The 21,135-nt window shown below is 47.1% G+C and overlaps 1 protein-coding gene across 25 annotated transcripts in view; it reads left to right on the forward strand.

The window, feature by feature from the left end:
* Positions 1 to 21,135, forward strand: part of PPP6R3 (protein phosphatase 6 regulatory subunit 3) — a 110,531-nt gene that overhangs the window by 56,878 nt on the left and 32,518 nt on the right. For all 25 annotated transcript variants that reach the window (XR_004950855.1, XM_036220678.1, XM_036220682.1 and 22 more), the window contains 6 exons: positions 2,039 to 2,152; positions 13,331 to 13,460; positions 15,457 to 15,609; positions 17,347 to 17,496; positions 18,583 to 18,647; positions 19,705 to 19,820. Coding sequence is in view for 24 of the 25 variants with exons in the window: in XM_036220678.1 (XP_036076571.1) it covers positions 2,039 to 2,152; positions 13,331 to 13,460; positions 15,457 to 15,609; positions 17,347 to 17,496; positions 18,583 to 18,647; positions 19,705 to 19,820 (728 nt within the window). In the remaining variant the exon portion in view is untranslated. The remainder of the gene's footprint in view (positions 1 to 2,038; positions 2,153 to 13,330; positions 13,461 to 15,456; positions 15,610 to 17,346; positions 17,497 to 18,582; positions 18,648 to 19,704; positions 19,821 to 21,135) is intronic.

The following is a 21,135-nucleotide window of genomic DNA, read 5'->3' on the forward strand; positions in this document are numbered from 1 at the left end:
GAGAAGATGCTCTGTGGCGGAAGCCTGCTTTCTGTGAGCTTGGTGAACCTGAGGACCATTTGAGTGTTCTTACGCGTTTGAGAAGTTATCTAAAAGTAGAGTGCTGTGTATTAGGCCGATCTACTGGCAATACGTAGTGTACACACCGGTTGCCTGACTCTTTATGCTATGCCAAACAGGGTGCAGGTTTTGTGTGTGTGCACGCGTGTGTAGACACCACATGTATAAGTAGAGGTGTAGGGTAGCACTTAAGGAAAACCTCGAAATGAGCTGAGGTTAAAGCAGGTGGTGCAGACGGGCGGGGGTACCCGTCTGCCTCTGGGAACGTGGACCAGAGCGTGAGACAGTGATGTTAGCCTGGGAAGCAGTCTGGGCTTAACCTGAATGTGTGCAGTAGCAGCTCTGCGGGAAATTTTCAAGTTCAAAAATTTCTTTAAAAGCAAGTGGGTTAGGGTGGGACTGTGCAGCTCTTAACTCTTGATATTAACGGACTTAGAATGAGTTTGGATTTGATCCCAGTTGAGCCCGTGAGTTTTGCAGAAGTCTTTCCCCTGGCTTCCCATGTAAAAAACAAAAAAAAAAACAGAACAGAAGCGAGCCCTCGTCTCAGAGGCGTGGGTAAAGACCCTGGATGTGAACAAATGGCTTATCGCTTTAAAGACTTGGTGTGGCTCAGCTACTCTTTTGCTGGTTATTATACAGTTTTCGTCTGTTAGAATACTTTCGTGATACTGTAGACTTCGAATTTGGTGTAGCCATGAAGTATGAGGGCACCTCTTGTGGCCGCTCCCTTCAGGCATCAGTACTGACCGCACTGTCTGGTGTGAGCACCGTCTGCGCCTGAGTGACAAGGTGGACGCCCGCAGCTGGGTGCCACGTCGGCCTCCTCCTGGTCGAGGCCGCAGTGTGAAGACTCTGCGTGTCCACTGCACAGAGGGGCTCGCTCCGTCTTCCAGAGTCCAGACCCAGACCTGGTGTTCATCCTGGAGACTGTGCGCGGAGTGACCGTCGCAGTGCTGTTTCAGAGAGAGGTCTCACAGGCAGTTTCGGTGCCAGTCTGGGAGTACTTGGAAGCTCCTTCCGGCAGGAGGTTCCTCTGAAGTCAGTTTAGATACCAGGTTCAGTTGCTTTCCCCAGAGAGAGAGAGAGTCGCTCCTAGTTGCTGCCCTCGCTTGGCAGGGAACTGGTGTTAGGACACAGTGAGCCCAGCTGTACCCTGGGATGACTGGCGTCTCTGCCAGGTGATCAAGGACAGCCCAGCTGTGTGTCACATTGTAAGAGGGATTCCATTTCTTAATCCACATAGATTCTGAAAATTGCTGAGATCCTAAGAAACTAAGGTTTTCCTTGAGAGGGTCCATATAAATTTACCTCACAGGTTACCTGGCGGTTGCCATTAACCGTGACCTTGCGTATATACTTGAGCAGTGTAAGGGAAAGGCCTGTACAGAATCCTTTCGGGCCGTGATTCACATTCATTTCATTGCTCTCGTGTTATTTCAATTTATTAAATTTTAATTATAGAGTAAAATGCAACAATTGATGTTCTCTTTTACCTGTTTTAGGCCTTTAATTATACATTAATGCCTTAGTGGAAAAACATTTATGGGTTCTAATTAGGCTTTTTGAAAAATCCCCCTTTTCTTGAGGGAGCGAAGGGTTCTGAGGCTTATGCCCCTACCCCAGCCTCCCAGCCACTGCCACCACAGCCACCTGGTCAGAATGGGCGGTGACACAGTCTTGAAATAGTTGGGCTCTCCACAAGATGGACAGAGGCCAGCGGAGCCCAGGTGAGTCTGCTGAGGAAAGGGGGTCAGAGAATATATGTGTGGGAGAGTATAGTTACAATAAGCAGGATCACTTTCCTATTTTCATAAATGTATAAAAACAAAATACTGTCAAGGTGAAACAAACGTGCCCAGGTGATACCGAGTGCTTATATAAGGTGCGTCTCACTGGTGCCGGGACCTTTTTCTCCAAAGTCATTGCTGTTAAGTGATGTTACCATTAGCACTTGACTCTTGATTTGTTTCCCCAGGCAAGAAATCATAGAGCAGCTTCTATCAAATATTTTCCACAAGGAGAAAAACGAATCAGCCATCGTCAGTGCCATCCAGATACTGCTGACTCTGCTCGAGACACGCCGCCCAACGTAAGCTCCGCTTTCATCTTCCAGGATGAGCCGTTCTGTTTCGCTTTCAGGCCTTTTAAAAGCTGAAGGTCGAGCTCCTGGTACAAGGTACCACATCGTGCCCTTGGGTGTCAGGTGCTGAATCTCTTTCTGCTGTGTAAACCGTACGTTATTCTACACGGATGTGGTACCTAGGGATGCAGTTGAAAAACACAGTTTGGTGAACACTACTTGTGGCACTGTTTGGATCCTGGTCATTTGAGTTTTTCTAGTAGTTAAAAAACGCTATTCTAGAAAGTACTGTCATACATCACAAACACGTCTAATGGCGCAAACACACCAAGAAACTTATCTCTTGCTCATGGAAAATGAAAATAGGTGTTCCTGGCGGTGGCGATGCAGAGGCTCTGTTCGTCTTCTGAGTCTTTCCTGTGCCTGGCGGCCTGAGGCTTCAGATTGTGTTTTCTGGGCTCTGCAGTTCGTGAGGCTACTTTAAATGGGCAGGGGGGTGGCTGGAGGTCTTAGGGGAACTTCGTGGTAAGTGTTTCAGAGTCAGAAATATGCATGTGCCTCTAGATCGGCCATTTCACGGTTGTCGTGTTATTCTTCATAGTTCATGTCCAGAGTTGATCTACTTATTAATTGTCAGGGGTTTCTCCTTGTTCCCCGGAGCATGAGGATCTGAAGAGGTATGTATACGTAAGTGTCAGCAGTGTGTGGTTCAGAGATTAGAATTTGCGTTTTCGTTCTCACTATTGGATCCATCCTGTCCACCAGAGGACATGAAGAGGACAGAGAAGGTCTCCCGTTGGTGTGGCACACTTCGGCCGCCTGAGGTCGTCAGGTCTTGGTTTCTGGCAAAATAACAGTCTTACCCACTCCTGCTTCCCAAATCCCGGATCTCTATTCCTGGCATGTTTACTCTTTGGCCAGTGATAATGGAAGGGCATTGTGGCAGCACTGCCTCAAGCATGTTGTAATTTTGGGACTGTATCTGTAATTTTGGCTGTGTCTTTCCTGGTAAGCCATATTTTAAATAATGTAACCAAAACTTAAGGTATTCATCAAGTGGTGTGGGACCGTTACTGAGCCCCTCGTGCTGTGGGCGATGGCGCTATCTCTTAAAATGGTTCAAAAGCACGTGAAGTGGTATTGTGACTTGAGAGAGGAATGACTCTGAGAAAAATACATTTTTGCATAAGGATGAGAGAAACAAAATCACACAACTTAGAGCAAACAGAAGATACAATAAGAGAAATAATAGAAGGAAATTTCTGACTTGGAAGAATTTATCTTCAGACCAGAAAGGTTTGGTAAAACTAAGAAAGATTAAATTTTTCAAAAAAAAAAAAGGGGGACCCATAGATTTTAACCTTATCCTGATGAGATTTCTGAATCCCAGAGATAAAGAATAAGCCTTAAAAATATAGGGATAAAGAGGAAAAAATGGGTTAACTACAAAGCAATTCAGGTTTCTGGGCATTGCATTGGGAAAGCTAAGTAAATACTGAAAAACAGGGTAGGATGGTGACCCTGAAATGCTGTTGTTGGTGTGTGAGGGTCAACAGGGCGTCTGAGCACATGAGACGTCAGTGTTACACTCGTGGTCTGTTCCTGGGGGAAATTACTGGAAGGTGGACTTTCTCAAAGCAAAACAGAAAAATATCTTAGAGAAGAACTTAAGGAAATATGTTGGTAAGAACAATCATAAATGAAATGGATAGGGATGTAAAAATTAAAGTGACCGTGGAAGTTAAATGTGAAGAATGAAAAATTCAGAGAAGTCAGGCATTGAAAAAATGGAATAAATTGCAGATTATTTTAATAAGACTCAAGAAATAAGGTGAAGGTGGAAGTTAGTGCATATTAGTTTCTAACTTAAAGGAGCTGGGGCGCTTTCATGCACAGACATTGTCGAGGAAGGACCCAGTGAGGGATGCCAGAAATTACTCATGAAGTGCGAAGAGCTAAACCAAGAAGACAGTGAGCTGCAAGGGCCGAGAAGTGACGAGCATGGGCGCCCGGCTCCTGGGTTCTGACACTGGTCTCTGGTAAAGGGAACCAGGGCCCCTGTCTGAGCCTCACAAAGTGCAGAAAGTAGGAAGTGCTCAAAAACAAAACAAAGCAAAAACCCACCCATTGTAAGAGGTTGTAACAGAGGGGCACAGGAGCCAACTGAAAGAGCTCCCACAATAAGGTAGAGCAGTTATTGTATTGTAACTCAACATATAAAATATCTAAGCCTGTAGTGATGTAAATAAACGATTGAGTGAGTGAAGGGGGAGAAGAGACACACCCAGGGCCCAGGTAGTCCGCGTAGACCCTCGCTCCTCAGGGGAGGGGCACGCCCCCCACTCTCAGCACAGACTGCGCACCGCGACTCCCTTCCAAAGAGGACAGTGCAGGAGAGCGAGTGACTGTGACCCCGCGGAGCAACCCGACAGTCCCTCAGCCAGACGGCCAAAGCCGGCAGCCAGTGATGAGTTGAGCTCAGGGTCTGTACCCTTGATATGACGGAATGAAAAGGGCATTTTTCCTGTGTGGCCTTCCTTTCAAAGACCTGTGAACGTGAGGAAAACACAAGACAAGTCCCAACCGAAGGACACTCTGCAGAATACCTGACAGTAACGTCGAGGAAACTCACAGTCAGAAGGAGGCTCGGGACGCGTGACAGCCAAGTGCCATGTGGCATCTGGAGGGGATTCCGGTAAAAATTAAGACAATCCGAATAAAGCATGGATTTACAGATTTTACGTGTCAGCGTTGCTTCATTAATTGTGACAAATACACCGATACAAGACGTTAGTAGGGCAAGCCCAGCTTGGGTTATATGGGCCCTCTCTGTACCACTTTTGTCACGTTTCTGTAAATCTAAAACTATTCTAATCGAAACTGACATACACGTAGGCAGAAAATCACTACACGGAAGATTTGACCACACCGGCAGTCCGTCTGACCTCACTGACACTGCAGGGACCCTCCCCCAGCAGCCAGAGGACGTTCTTTCTGGCGCGTGTGGCACTTTTACCAAAGTAGACTAGATTCTCAGCCATGAAACAAACCTTAACAAATTATACAAAGTATGCATTCAGACCGTAATGGATTTAAGCTAGAAATCAATTTTTACAAATGTTTCTGGAATATCCCCAAATATTTGGAACTGAAACGACACACAGATAATCCCAAGTGTCAAAGAGGAAATTACGAAAAATGAGAAAATATTTTCAACTAATCGATAATGGAAACAGAACACGTTGAAATTTGTGGAATGTAGCAAAGCAGTAGAGGGGAAAGTTACAGCGTCAGATGTGTACATTAGAAAGGGAAAACAAGCCCGCGTCAGTGACCCGAGTGCCCACATTCAGAAACTAGGAAAAGAGGAGCAGGTTAAACCCGACACGAGCAGAGGGAAAGGAAAATAAAATGAAGAGCGGAAGTCGGGAGACCGGGCCGATGGCGTAGATGGTGGAGGCTTGTGCGAGTCGTGACAGAAACACCGAGAAAACAGCAAGGCGAGTCGCCGGGGGTGTAAGTGGACAGAAGCCCTACAACTAGGGAGAGAAATAATTAAATCACCCTGCCACGGGAGGAGGGTGGAGGGGCCGAGGACGAGAGGACTCGGGCTGCGGGGGCCCCAGCAGCGAGTGGGACAGAGGCTGCGGCAGCGGCAGCCGCCTCTTAAAGGGGCCGCGTCCACGAGCGGACCGTGGTGGTGACAGGCCTGCCGCCCCGAGCACCAGCACCGGGTCGGCTCCTCGTGCCGCACCAGGGACTTGCCGCGGGATGGCGTTGGCAGAGCGAGGGCCGGAGCGAGGCGCGCTCCCGGGCAGGCGTGCCCGCGGTGTCCATTGTTCCTCTCTGGCACCCTCGTCACTCCCAGTGCGCGGACACAGCGCCGCCATAGCTGGGACGTCACCAAACTGGATAACAGGTCGCTCCACCCAGAGAATTGCCTGAAACTCCGCCTCTCCCAGCTCGCGGCCCCACCCAAGCCTCATCTAGTGTCCTTGGCGTGTCCTGTACCCCTTGCTGAGCAGCGCGACACTCACGGTGGCAACCGGCCTCGGTTTCTGGTGTGGCCTCTTGCAACTATGAGCACAGCATCTGTGGGTCGCTTGCTAAATCTTAACTAGGGGCGCAGGCGGGGGCTAAACTTGGCCGGCAGCTGAACCTCTCTCAGGACTGTGCCACCGGACACCTACTACACAAAGCCGCGCTAATAAGACCGGGACACTTAGGAGCTTTGCCTAGTACGTAGAAACAGAAAAAGGCAGCCAAGATGGGGAGGCAAAGAAGCAGGTCCCGTGTGAGAGAACATAACAGAGATCCAGGAAAAATGGGAGTCAAGCGATCTAACAATGCAGAATTCAAAACACCGGTTATAAAGATGCGTAAAGAACTTAGGGACAGAGTAGATGAACTCAGTGAGAACTTTAACAGGGTTAAAAAAACAAAGATGGAAATTACTAAAGGGAACTGGTCAGAAACAATGCATTATCCGAGTTGACGAGTATATTAGAGGAACTCAACGGAGTGGATGAAGCAGAGGGTCGAATTACTGATACAGAGGACGGGGAAGCGGAGGGCACCCAATCTGAATGGCAGGAAATCCAAACATGTTAATCAAGGAGCCTATTGGAAAAAATTTAACAAAATAATCCGCATCGTAGGGGTACCTGAAGGAGAAGAGGGAGAACAAGAATTTAGCTGAAAGCTTATCTGAAGAAATACCAATGGAAAACTTCTCTAAAGATATGTACAACCCCGGGAAGCTCAGAGAGTCCTAAAAAAGATGAACCCAAAGAGGACCACACCGAGACAATCATAATTAAAATGCCGAAGGTTAAATACACAGAGAATTTTAAAAGCAGCAAGAGAAAGTTGTCTACAAGGGCGCTCCCATAAGACTGTCAGCTGATTCCTCAGAAGAAACTTTGCAGGACAGAAGGGCTCAGGACAAAATATTCAAAGTGATGAAAACCCAGGATCTACAACCAAGATTACTTTATCCAGCAAAGCTATCATTTAGAGTCAAGGATAGATAAAGAGCTTCCCAGACAGAAAAAAAGCTAACGGAGTTCATCACCACCAAGCCAATGTTACAAGAAATGTTGGAGGGACTTCTTTAAGAAGAGAAACATAAATAAAGAATAGTACTAAGTACATATTTATCAACAAGTACCTCAAATGGAAAAGAAGGAAGAGCTCCATCTAAAAGATAGGGTGGCCAAATGGGTAAGAAAACAAGACTCCTGCATATGCTGCCTACAAGAGCCTCACTTCAGATTAAAAGACACAGACTAAATTGCCTTGATGGACCTAGCGGGTATTGCGCTGAAGGAAGTAAATCAGGTAAAAAAAAAAAACAAACAAACAAAAAAACAAATGCCACACAATTTCACATACAGGTGGAATCTAAAGCACAAAATAAGAACAAAAATGGAAACAAACTCATAAATACTTTGAGGGCTACTAGATGGGAGGGGGAGGACGGGGAGTAGGTAAAAAGGCGAAGGGATTAAGAAGTACAAATGGATGGTTACAAAATAGCCATGGAGATATAAAGTGTAGCATAAGGAAAATACTCAACAATGTTGTAGTAACTATGTAAGGAGGAAGAGGGTCCTAGATTTAGTGGAGTGATCAGAGACCTAATCGCTGTACTTGACAACCGAAACTAGTATTGTATGCCAACTATAATTGAAAAATACTCACTGAATTGTTACCAAAAAAAGTGGTTGATCTGGCAAGGTAGGCTCACAAATCTGATAGCATGAATTTGTTGACGGGGCAGCCTTAATTCCTTAAAGCGTTGGTTTCACTTCCAGAGTAACCTGCCTCTGAAGAGCACGAGACGTCCTGGTGCAGCCGCCAGTACCTCCTCCCTGTTACGTGCATAAAAAACGTATGCATCGTAATGCTCAGGTAAAAGACAACACGTCCGTGCAATCGTCACGAGTCAAGAAATAAAAATTACTAGTGCCCTCAAAAGGGGGGGGAAAAAAACAAGATTGAAAAGAGAAAAACAATACAGAAAATCAGTGAAACTAAAAGCTGTTTTTGAAAAGATCAAAAAATTAAAATCTCTAGCCACATTGACTAAGGAAAAAGTAGAGGAGACCAGATTGTAGCTAACAGGAATAAAGGAGCGGACATAATTACATTCCCTGCAGATGTTAGAAGGATACTGAGAATACCGCAAACAGCTCATTGAACAAATTCAACAGTTTCAAGGAAATGGACAACTTCCTTAAAAGAATGAAACTATCAAAGCTCACTCAAAAAGAAGTAGATAACATTAACAGCCCTGTATCTGTTGAGGAAATTGAATTCATATTTAAAAGCTTCCAGCAAAACTCAGCTCACTATAGTTTCATCCTAAGAAACACGGAAAGACTCTACCAGAGTACAGAAGAGAGAACACTCTTAGTTTGTTCTATGAGGCCAGCATTACTCTGAGACTAGATAAAAATATTATAGGAAAGAGCACTAAAATTCCACAAGAAGATATTAGCAAATCAGATCTGGCAACATTTTCAGAAAATGATTTGTCATGACTAAGTATGGTTTATCTTGGGAATGCAAGGCTCATTCGTCCTTCGGAAATCAGTAGGAATGGCCAAAACCCAGGGCCAAAACCCAGGGCACTGACACCACCAAATGCTGGCGAGGTGGTGGAGCAGCAGGAACTCTCGGTCATTGTGGTGGGAACGCGAAATGGTAAAACGCCCCTTTGGAAGACCGTCTGGCAGTGTCTTCTTAGTGCGTGGCCCAGCAGCCATGCTCCTTGGTGTTTACCCAAAGGAGTTGAAAACTGTCCATGCAAAAACCCACACACGGATGTCGATAGCAGCTTTTTCCATATTGCCAAAACTTGGAAACAACCAAGATGTCCTTCAGTAGGTGATAAACCGCGGGACATCGAGCAATGGAATATTACTCAGTGCCTAAAAGGATGAGCTCTGACGCCACGAGAAGCCATGGAGGAAGCTTACATGCATGGTGCTGAGCGGAAGAGGCCAGCCTGAAAGGGCTTGCATACTGCGCGATTCCAACTGGGTGACATTCTGGAAAAGGCAAAACTATGGAGACACGAAAAAGGCCAGTCGTTGGCAGGGTGGGGGAGGTGAATAGGCAGAGAAAGGAAGGCAGTCTTAGGGCAGTGAGACTGCTCCGCGTGAGACTTTAACAAGGGATACGTGTCGTTATGCGTTTGTCCAAACCCATAGAATGTACGACAGCAAGAGTTAGTGAAAATGCAGACCGTGAACTTGGGGCGATGATGGTGTGCCAGCGGAGGGTCATGGATTATAACAAATGAACCACTCGGAGAGGGGCTCGTCTGTAACAGGGCAAGTGTGCCGTAAAAAAAAGTCTTAATAAAAGCCAGTCAGTGTAACTCCTATCAACAGACTAAAGAAAAAGAAAACATGGTTACTTCATTTAATTCTTTATGTGAAAACCTCTCAGCAAATTAGTGATAGAAAGGAACTTGGAAACTGATAAAATGCTTTCTAACAATAAAGCAACTCCTAGCTGGCATTATTCTTAATGGTCAGAGACTGAAATGGCATCCCCTGAAATCCAGGAGCATGGCGAGGATATTCGCCATCACCAGCCCTATTCCGCCTCTTGCTGGAGGCCCCGGCCAGTGCCGTAAGGCAGGAGAAAGAAGAGCTGTCCAGGCCGGAAAAGACTGTAGTGCCCAGTTCACTGACATCAGGATCAGCATTGTAGAAAACCCCAAAGACCACACACAACTCCTACAACTAATAAGTAATTCTGGCAGAATTGCAAGTCGTAAGGTCAGTATTCAAAAATTAGTTGCATTTCTCTATACTGGTACCAAACAATTTGAAATTTTCATAAAGCATCATTTACTTTAAAAATACTTACCATTTTCAAATCCTTTAGGTAAATACCAAAGAGCACAGTTGCTGGATTGCACAGAATAAAGGAAATACTTCGGTATAAATCGGACAGAACATGTGCAGGGTTTAGTGCTGAAAGCCATGGAATGGTGGTGAAACCAGGCGACCCAAATGGGGAGAGAGACTGTTCACGCGTTAGAAGACTCAGTATTGCCAGTTCTTCCCAAACCGATCTGGAGACTCAGTATAACTCCAATTAAAAACCAAGTCAGTTTTTTTATAAAAATCAAGCTAATTCTAAAACTTAATGGAAATTCGAAGCAAATACAACAGCTAAAACAATTTTGAAAGAGACTGTCAAAATCCAACTACTGATACAGATTTAAAGGCCCCGTAATGAGGACAGCGTGGTCCCAGTGAGGACGTAGGCCCCTGTAACAGGACAAAGGCCAGAAGCAGACGCGACCCACACTTGCAGGGTCAGCTGGCTCCTGACGGCGGTGTGGAGGCAGATCAGTGGAGAAAGGATAGAAAGGTCGCCCTTGCAACAAATGGTGCTGGGACTTCCATCTGCAGAGAATTGGACCTCGATATGTACCTTGCACGTTGTGTAAAAATTAACTCAAATTATTCTGCCTCTTAGGTTTGACTCTAAAAAAAAAAGAGAAGAAATGGAAATAGAACTAACTGTAAATCCCAAAACTCTAAAAGTTCTAGGAGAAAAATCTGTGACCCAGGCTCAGGCAGAGATTTCTTGGATGAATCACCAAAGCCCAATCCATAAAAGAAAAATTGACAACTTGGACTTTTAAATTCTAAATTTTGATTTTATTAAAATGAGAAGGCAAGCCACACGCTGCTGCGCAGTATTTGCAAATCACATGTCTGAGAAAGGACTTGTATCCGAATATAACGAACACTCAAAACCTAATGACAGGAAAAACAGTTCAGTTGGTTAGAAGGTCAAAAGATTCGAGCACTTATTTATATAGCAAGTAAATACCAGAAAAGATGAGCAGCATCATTCATCGTTAGTCAAATTCAAGTTAAAACCACACAGATGCCCCTGCACACCTTTTGAACAACTTGTATTTGTTTCCAAAACAATTGACCACAAACTGTGGCTTAAAATGACAGATTTATTCTCTCACAGTCTGAATTCCAGAAGCCCAAGATCAGGGTGTCAGCCTTGCTGCGCTCCCTCCAGACACTCCAGGGGGGACGCGTCCTTTGCCTCTTCCAGTTTCTAGGGACCTGGGGGATTCCGTGGCTTGTGGCCCCCGCTTTGTGCTTCATCCTCACATCGCCTCCTCTGCTGTGTATCTGTCTCGTACAAGGACACTTACAATAACATTTAGGGTTACCTGGAGACCCCTAAGGATCCTCATCTCAAGATCCTTAATTACATCTTCAAATGAGGGAACAGTCGTAAGCTCTGGGGGTTAGGGTGTGCACATACCTGTCGGGGGGCCACCATTCAGCCCGCCAAATAAACCGAAACAACACCGACAGTACCCAGCACTGGTGACATTAGAGTAACTGCAAGTCTCTCACATCGTTGTTGGGAATGCAGAGTCACAGCCACCTTCCAGAAATACGTGGCAGTTTCTTAGAAAGTGAAACAGGCATTTATTGTCTTAGTCAGCAATCTCTTAGATGTTTACCCAAGTGAAATAAAACCTGTCACTCAGAGACCTGTAAGTGAATGTTATGTCGCCTTTATTTGTAGTTACCCCAAACTGTAAACAAGGGGAGTGTCCTTAAGCCGATGCGTGGACAAGGAAGCTGTGACACACCCGTCTGCACGATAGATTGCTGCTCGGCAAAAGGGAACAGCCTCCTGCCACACCCGGCCCGTCTCTGCCTTCCCTTGTCCACGTTCTGAATTTAGTAAAGCTCTCGGGACTGTCAGTATGGTTTTTGTTTGGGATTCAGCGAATTCTTACTTATATTTAGAAGAGAAATGTGGAGCTAGTCAAATTTTGAGCAAGACCAGTGATCGAGATAAATTGCCTCCTGCATATTATAGTGTGTTATTGATAAATATGGCAGCATGATACTAGTATTTGTGATACCAAGTTTATATGAGTAAGTAAGGAATTTCAGCTTATGGTTTGGTATGGTTTTGTACATAAGTGGGGAAAAGCGATTATTAAATGGCTTCGAAAGGGACTCATTTTTAGGGAAAAGAGTGCTATGCCTGTTTTACATAAAAATAAATTCTAGATGAATCAGATTTGAAGTACTAGAGGAAAAGTATGTAAATACAGAATGACGGGATTGTGGAGAACTTTTAAGCCTGACTCCCTAGGCAGAAACTGTGATGAGGAATGCCGTATCTGGCTATGTGGACGATTAAAACCCCTACGTGTTAAACATTGGAATTAAAGCAAACAGCCGCCGCCCTCCCCTCTTCCAGCAGCGCAGTTTCCGAGCGCCGTTCCACGCGGCCCTTAGAGTCAGGACTCATTGACACGGGAGGAGTGTTTTCAGGTAATAGTCAGCAGTCACTCTCCAGGCGTGAGCTGCGTGCCAGGCAGTGTGCTCAGCCCTTCGTCTGCCTCAGCATGATCCTCGCCGCGGGCTGGGAGAGGCGTTCGAGGGCGGTCCCCACTTTCCACGCTGAACAAGTAACAGGCGTAAGTGAGGGGCAGAAGTTGGGTCCAGGGCATCTCACTCCGGCAGCGACAGCGTTAGTCACTAGTCGGCACTGACGTTCAGTCGCACACCGCTTTCAGGAAGAGCTTTTCATGGGAACTGCTTGCCCAGGTTTGTAGATCCCCCACCCCCCCACCCCCCGTGTCCTTCCCTGCTGGGCTCTGTGCGCCCCCACTGTGAGACCCTGCGCTGTGCGCTTGCTCACACCAGTTGAGATTTGGGAGTCCTGTTCCACTCGTAACCTGCAGAAAGGAGTGAGTGGTGATGAGCATAGATCGAGCTTAACGCAGAGGAGTAACCGAAGCCTTTTAAACAGGAAACATCATCGATCACCCAAGAAAAACTAGAAGAAGCGCAGGCCCGTTCACCGTTCACGTTTCAGGCGGCAGGCTGTGAGGGAGGCCCGGGAAAGCGGGCGCGAGCAGACGGGGAGGAATCACACGTGATTGATTTCTTGCTTGACGCTGCGGGCCTTTGGGTTTAGGTCATGTTGGCTGACCCCTGTCGGGTTTTTATTACACCTGCCTCAGAAACGTTCCTCCAGAAATGCGGATTTAATCTTTATACATTTATGTAACTACGGTGAATGTACCTACACGCCAGTGTGGAGCACTGTGAGTGATTTGTTCTGAAATTGTAATAAGTAAAAATTCACTTGCTTTATTTCAAGATTTGAAGGCCATATAGAGATCTGCCCACCAGGCATGAGTCATTCAGCTTGTTCGGTCAACAAGAGCGTTCTAGAAGCCATCCGAGGAAGACTTGGATCTTTTCATGAACTCCTGCTTGAGCCACCCAAGGTAGGGGCCGTGTGCGGCAGAGCTGCCTTCTTGCTGATTCAAGCAGTTGTCAGAAAGTGTGCGACCTCGTGAGTGGCGGGACTGGCTGTGGCCAGCCTGCGCAAGGTTTGCTAGACGGTAGCTTCGGAGCGGCTTCTATCTATGTAGAATCTCTAATGTATGGTGTAGCGTTAAGAGTAAGCAAAATGTATACCTGCTTAGGAAATCCAGCGTTTTGTTCTTTTTTTAAATCTCGGTACTTGCACATGCCTGTAAAATAAATACTTCTCATAGCTTGTTATTTCACATCTGAGATACAGTTAGCATTCTAGGACCTGGGCTTTGAGGCGGACTGGTCTTCCTAGCGGTCTGGGCAGATGCCTCACGGAGGCGGTCGGCCGGCTGAGCCGGGAGCGGTAGTTTTTCCCTGGGCGCGTCCGCGTGCTGATCAGGCGTGTGCCCGTTCACTCCGGCGAGCCACCGAAGGCACACGCGGCACACGGCGAAGGCCCGCCAGGGAGGGGCGTCCGCGGCCCGCAACACCCACCCCCTCGATTGGCACAGAGCTTTAGTGTAGGGTGAGAGGCTCTTCCCTTTAGAATCTGTGGGGCGGAAGCCTCCGTTCTGGAGAGTTCTGCCAGCACCAGTTCTCAGGCTTCCCTTCCGCCTCTGCCTGGTCGCCGGATCCAGGACCCTAGCCATTGCGGCATGTGCCTCGGTGACACCCCGCGAGTTACTGGGAATTCAGCGTGCTGCCTTCTCCCACTTCGCAGAGGGGAGCACAGTAGCTCACGCCCGTCACCGGCCGGCTGGTCGCTTCTGGGCTGTCTCTTCAGCGAGCACGCCGTGGTCCTGCCTTGGTGGCGCTGTCCATCTGTGCTCGGCCCTCGCTGGGTTCAGGCCTCGGGTTTGGCATTCGCCCTTAGGGAAAGCGCCTGTGCTGGTATCACAGGGCTGGTCGGTGGCTCCTTCACGCCAGACCTGGGGAGAAGAGCAAGGAAAGGAGAAGAAAGGGTTTACTCAGGGGAAGAGCAGAGACCGTCACTAGTGGAAGTCGGAGGCGGGAGGCGGACCTGAGGGAGGAGAGGGTGTGTGAGGAAGTCCTCCTGGCCTGTCTTGGGGTCCTGCCCATCTTCCTTCTGGGGACGAACAGGTGGCGTCTAATGTGGAGTCTCAGCTTGTATTCTGCTTGGCCCTGACGCAGAAGTAAGGCCGCGTCTCGTTGGGGCGTCCTCTGTCTGCCGGGAGTGAGGCCAGTGCGTACCTGACTTGACTGTAGGGTACGGTGTGTGGGTAGGTCGATGAAGCTTTTTCAAACGTCTGTCGATTAGAGCTGTTTTACGCGGAGTGAAGTGTGAGCCTTACACTTCCTTTATGCCTCGAGAGGCCCAGGAGGGCGTGAGGATGCTGGCGGAGGCGGGGACGGGGACGGGGAGACGGAGACTGAGGAAAGGCGAGCCAGGGCCTAGCTCGCCACCCTTCCCTGTCAGCCCGCCGAAATCCTCAAGCGTTCCGTGTCTGTCTCTTGTGATTTCAAAGTTCAAAAACTCCCTTTTAAGGACAAGAACAGGTTTGGGGCTGATCTCGTCTCAGGGTCGTGATCCAGCAGTGTTTGCACTTTCATCGCAGATTTGGCAAAGATCGAGGACTGTTCAGACCACTTGTGACGTCTCTTAGTTTCTGGTCAGGTTTGGAATGTGGCGCTTGTTTTTAAGGGACTTGCGTCGCTTTTGGCTTTCTTTCTGTGGCGTTGTAGAATGTCGGGGCGAGGGAGTTACTTGATTTCTTATAAAACTACAGTCTAGGGAAATTGCTTGATTTTTTTTTTTTCCCCCTTCATATCAAAGATACAATTAGCAGCTTGGGGTTTTCCCTCTGGTGTAGAGTTCAGGCCAGATCGTTTACAGTCTTAGTTTACCTGGTGTTAATCTTAGTGCCTGCACCCGCTCCTTTTTGTCTACTCACTCACGTGGATCGGATCGGAAAGCTTGTTCATGGCAAGCTCTCTCTCCCTCAGAAAAGCGTGATGAAGACGACGTGGGGCATCCTGGACCCCCCCGTGGGGAACACCCGGCTGAACGTGATTCGGTTGATATCCAGCCTCCTCCAGACAAACACCAGCAGTATCAACGGGGACCTCATGGAGCTGAACAGCATCGGGGTCATATTGGTAAGACCCCCCCGGAGGGACGTTCTCCTTCACCCCTGACGTTCTGTGGATGCGTAATGTAGGGTACAGCCTCACAGATTTGCAGTGTGTGTCAATGACTTTTCTTGGTCTGAGCGTAAATGGATTTTTCTATAGTTTTTGCTTTGAGTTTATCACCAATTTTGAATGCTTTTAAATTTTCAGTAATTTATCCGTGCTGGCCGAAAAGAACCATGCTAGAGAATTTCAAAGATAATTAAGACGTTTAGTCTCACAGACGACGCAGTGATCCTGGTCACTGACTCGGGGGACTGTATCAGCAGTAAGTGACTGACTGCTGGTTAGAGCGTTGTTTCCTCGTCGTAAGTAGCAACGGCACAGCGTGTACCTTCTCCCACTGACGTGCATCTGTATAACGTATCCGAGGCACTGTCTGGTCTTTTGATCAGAGTCCAGCTTCTTCCTTGAAACAGCTGTCAGGTCTCCGTGCCGAGGGAAGGGAAAAGGAAGAGCCCAGGAATTTTCTGGACTCCCCTGACTCCTGAGTTCCCCCGTTTCAAAGCCTGTGCCTAGACTCCACAGGCCCGGCTCCAGCGCCCGTGAAGGCACAAGGGCGGGCTTAGCAGGTTTCGTTTGGGGGAGTTGGAGGGCGGTTGCAAAGGCTAGCCTGGGTGTTTGCTCACTACACGAAAGGATTGGAGTGTGCACTTCCTATACATTTTTCGTGTTATCCTGAGTATAAAAACCCTGTTTTTCAGATCATGCCCAGAGAGGGGCAGCACCCCACGGCTCGTACGTGGCGGAGCCAGCCTTCGAATTCACGCCCAGTTTCAAAGCCACGGGTGCCTCATCAGCCACACCTTGCTTCCTACTGTCACTGACATACTTTGTTCACTTCAGCCTCGGGTTAAAAGACATCAGTGTAGGGCAGAGAGGGCAGGGACATTTTGCAGAAAGAGGAAACACTTAAGGATTAGTTTCTGGGGTAGCTTAGTGTTCCCCTCTGGGGCCTAGATTTCACCCTGCCCTCTGACTAGTATATGGGATTCTGGGAATATAACTTCCTACTCTTGTCTTTGGGAGTCTCTCTGAAGTCATCAGTTACTAGTCTTCATCTTATTAATAACAAGTATACAGCTGTTGTTAATCCATTCTGTTGTTAATCTTTAGAGTAACTTTTGAGTGATTACTAATTTGATAAACTCCTAAAAGGGTCATTATCATTACTTTTTCATTGTGAGATTAGGTAGCCAGATTCAAAGATATTCTGAACACATACATACTTTATGATGCGTTTTGTGCTTTAGGAATTGTCTCTTCTTTTTGTGATGCTATTACCTTTTATGATAATCTAGAAAACCCTGGTAACTTCCAGGAAATCTCATGTGCTAACTTGTTTTGCTCCATTTGCTGATAGTTCTATGAGTTTCAAATGCCTGGGTAGTTATTCTCTACTAAGGTGTGAGCACCTCGAGATTGGGAACCATATTTTTGTCTAGCTCTGTCTCCCATGTTGCCCCAAGCACCGTGCCCTGCACAAAAGCCGTCAGTATGGCATGTCAAATGAGAACAGGTACCCTGTTCTGCAGTCTGTGAAGGAGCGTCCCAACACCCTTAAAATAAACTTGTGTTGCTTTTAATTAGTCCTGTTGGACTAAGAACACATCATTTTTATTTTACTAAATCACTATTTGGTAAATGTATTAAAGTGGCAAATATATTAAACTGAGTAAACGAAAGTGTTTTCTTTTTTTGTAGGACATGTTCTTCAAATATACATGGAATAACTTTCTGCATACACAAGTGGAAATTTGTATTGCACTGATTCTCGCGAGTCCCTTTGAAAACACAGAAAATAGCACAATTACTGATCAGGACTCCACTGGTGACAATTTGTTGTTGAAACATGTAAGCTTACTTGGTGTTCTATTTCTGCCACTCGGCGATTATAGCAGTTTCTTACTTAAGGTGTGAAATAAATTAAAGTTTAAAGGCATGAGGTTAAATTTCAGAGTCTAAATATTTGTCTTATTTTCATTGCACTTTTAACCAGAGATTATATAAATCAAATCCTGGACAAATAACCATTATGAACTTTTAAGAGAAAAATTTCAGTGGCCTGCTTATTTTGTAAAATTAACAATTTGAATATTAAAAATAGATTTGGAGATTAAAAGAAACAGAAAAGTTTAAATCCTGCAGAAAACGTTTGAAGAGTTATGTGGCACGCCGCAGTTTTAATTTCTGGTGCTGAATGCATGATCGAAAGTTGGGAGAAGCGAGTTCCGTGCAGTGGTGAGGGAGCCTCTTCTCGAGGTCTATTTTCTTGTGCTAAGTACAAGGCAATGTTACGAGGTCAGTGTTCAGGTTTCTTCTTGCTCTTAAGTGCTCTGGTTGTGTGCCGATCTCTGGCTCACACTGGTTCCTCCCACACCTGGCAGGTGGGAGAGGCTAGCCTGGAATGGCCAAGCAGATGGGAAGACGAAGGACATTGAACTGAAACTGGACTTGACTTCCCTGTAATGCAGCCCACAGTGCTTACTATGGACTTGCAGAATTGTGGCACCTACTTTTAATATGAGTGCCGTACTGTTAGTATAGCTAGAAGGTAGCTTTGCTCACGCCGTAGATTCTGAGTTAAATTTTTGCCAGGCACAGTTTTCTTTATTCCAGTGTAATTTTGGTCGGGCTCTATTTCTGGCCCTAGTTCCCATGGCTGATAAAACCTGGCTTTGCTTTAGGTCGGCAGCTCACTGATCCAGTCCTTGAAGTACTGCTGAAGGCGCGGGCCCTCTCTGAGTCCTGTAGTATTCCGCGGGCCTTGCGCAAGCTTGCCGTCAGGCCGCGTTTGATTCGGCCAGTAACGCACAGCTATATTTAGCTTGCTGGGTCGTACATATCACTGTTCTCTTTAATTAGAGTTCCATCACATTTCAAAATTTCAACACTTTGACATTCATATAAATGTTAACTGGAATATTCTTTTTTATTCAGCTTTTTCAAAAATGTCAGTTAATAGAACGAATACTTGATGCCTGGGAAATGAATGAAAAGAAACAGTAAGTAAATTGTTTTCTGATAGGAATTCAGTTTGATTTTTCATCTGAAAAAAATGTGCCCTAGACAGAGAACAGCGAAAGTAATTACAGGGGTACATGCCACTTCACAGTTAGAAACCGTCCTCTTGGGACATCCAGATATTGTAATAGAAATTTTTCTGATGATTTATTTTTAGATCTTTCTGTCTTCTATCTCTCTTGAGGAGAAACCAAGAGTTGAAAGCACACCCACCTCTGTGCTGCCCTTGAAATTTCCTGGTCCTTTCGGAAAGGCTGTTTTTCTGAGAGTAATGTGGAGTCAAAGGAGCAGTTGTAAAGTCAGGGCCTCCTTGATGACGGCTCCTCTAGCACACTTGTCCCGGTTACCCAGATTGTCGTTGTAGAGACAAATGGCTTCGTGAAATGGGAAGGAGGAAATGGCCTGGTAGATTCTTTTTAGAAATTTCCATTAGCTGATTGACAAGATTCCTTGAAGCATTAGTTGACACGTGTAAGTAAACGTTACACTTTTGTCCCTGGTGCTGTTGTCTTCGTGGGCACTTCTCCAAATGGGAAGATAGATCATAGGTGGGAAGATTGGACCCTGAATGTGGAAAGGGACGGGAATCATTTCTCTGTGTTCCAAGTGGTGTACAGGCCAAACACAGGTTGGCTGCCTCTCATCTTGGCTAAGTCCTCAAATCAGCCAATATTTTAACTTGAGAAATACCATTGCTAGATAAGTACCTCTGTTAATTCATCAGTATGATTAAAATTTGATATCCTGTAGCAAAACGAACCGTTAGAATTATTACAGTCCCCTACATAGTCTGTTTAAAGTCTGAAAAATAGCTTCACAAAAAGGTGAAAAGGGAAAGTCGCAGAAACGTTAGGCACCAGTGGATACGTGGGTTTCGGGCTGCGAAGGGAGCGTGTCGAAGACGAATGGTTGGCCTGTGTGTTCGAACAAACCTCGTCCGCCGAGTGAGGCCGCAGTGAGATCTGTGAGGAGACAGCCCCCCGTTTCATCCCTCCATCCTGTCGGGAATCTGAATCTTTGTCCTTTACCCCTCGTCAGGGCCGAGGGAGGACGACGGCACGGCTACATGGGACACCTGACGAGGATAGCTAACTGCATCGTGCACAGTACGGACAAGGGCCCCAACAGCGCGTTGGTACAGCAGCTTATCAAAGGTAGGTGGCGCGGGGAGCCGCGGCGACGTGCTGTCGGGTCGGGGAATGGAGTGGAGACGCTCGTCGCGCTGTTCCTCGTTACCTGGGGAGTGGCTTTAGTAATTAGCTGGCGAGCTGCGTGTGGTCCCTGAGAAGGCTTTGAACTTCCTCCCGCAGGCCCATTGGCGGCCGTTGGGCTTGGGCAGCACACGCGCATCCCGCCCCCTGCTCAGAGCGTCGCTGCGTGACTCGTTCCTGGGGCCTGGCGTGCCCACAGGCTGGCATTGAGCCGCTCGCGCTGTAGTTCCTCTCGGTGCTTATTTTATTCTCAAGGCCCCTGTCTGCGGGTCGACTTCCTGGAACCGGGATATTAAAGCGCTTTTGCAGCGTTTCCCGTTCCTCCATCACGAAAACAAGGCCTGCGGGCTGCCCAGGGACCCCTCCGGCGCTCGCGTTCAGGTAGAGTCAGCCCCAGGTGACGTGGAGGAGCGTGTGTGGGTACCTCTCGCTGGCCCGCAGGCCTCCGGCGGTCTCCTGGGATGGGGGAGCTCTGTGCGCCCGCGGGGTGTGGGCCTGTGGCTTGCACGACAGGCACCCTCTCGTGTTGCCTGTCCATTGTATCTGTCTCCGGATGGAAAAAGTCTTTACCTCTGCAGTGCAGCGTTCACGCAGAGCCAACTTGATGAAAACGTTTTTCAGTCTATCTTTGGTATCTTTGGAGAGTGTTCGTGTGTTCAAGAGGCTGTTACAGGTTGGGGCTGGCCCACCTGTACTTTTGCTTCTTGAAAGGGGTCTAAGCCAGATCGTGGAGTTCATGTCTTTACCTGGGAGAAATGGCCACGTGTGTGATTGTTTTTTAGATCAGTCTTTGTTTTCCGGAAGTTGCTTGTGAGGGTGCATGCATGTGTTTAAACCAGAATTGTCAGGCAACAGCTCCATTGAGGCCTCCGAGATAATAGCTATAGCTGTACTTTCTCTGAAAAGTGTTTCTGTATCCTTTCCTTTAAAATTTCTCTAGAAGGTAGACTTTGAGTATTGCATTCATGTATTCATGTGTTGGCCTATGACACAGGTATTTAGGAAACAGTATTTTTGAGCAATTTTGAAAAGCCAGCCTGCGTTCCATAGAACATGGTTTGGCGAGATGCTGGTCAGACTACCTCAGGAAAGTGTGTGGGGCTGACACCTGCAGCATTCCCTAAACCCACACGGCTGTGGGAAAAGCCTCACCCCTGACACACACACACACACACACACACACACACACACACACACACCCCCCACCACCACCACCACCCCCACCCCCACCCCCCCCCCGTGAATAGTCACATTTTCC

The sequence above is a fragment of the Rousettus aegyptiacus genome, unplaced genomic scaffold, assembly GCF_014176215.1.
Source record: "Rousettus aegyptiacus isolate mRouAeg1 unplaced genomic scaffold, mRouAeg1.p scaffold_m13_p_5, whole genome shotgun sequence".
Taxonomy (NCBI): Eukaryota; Metazoa; Chordata; class Mammalia; order Chiroptera; family Pteropodidae; genus Rousettus; species Rousettus aegyptiacus.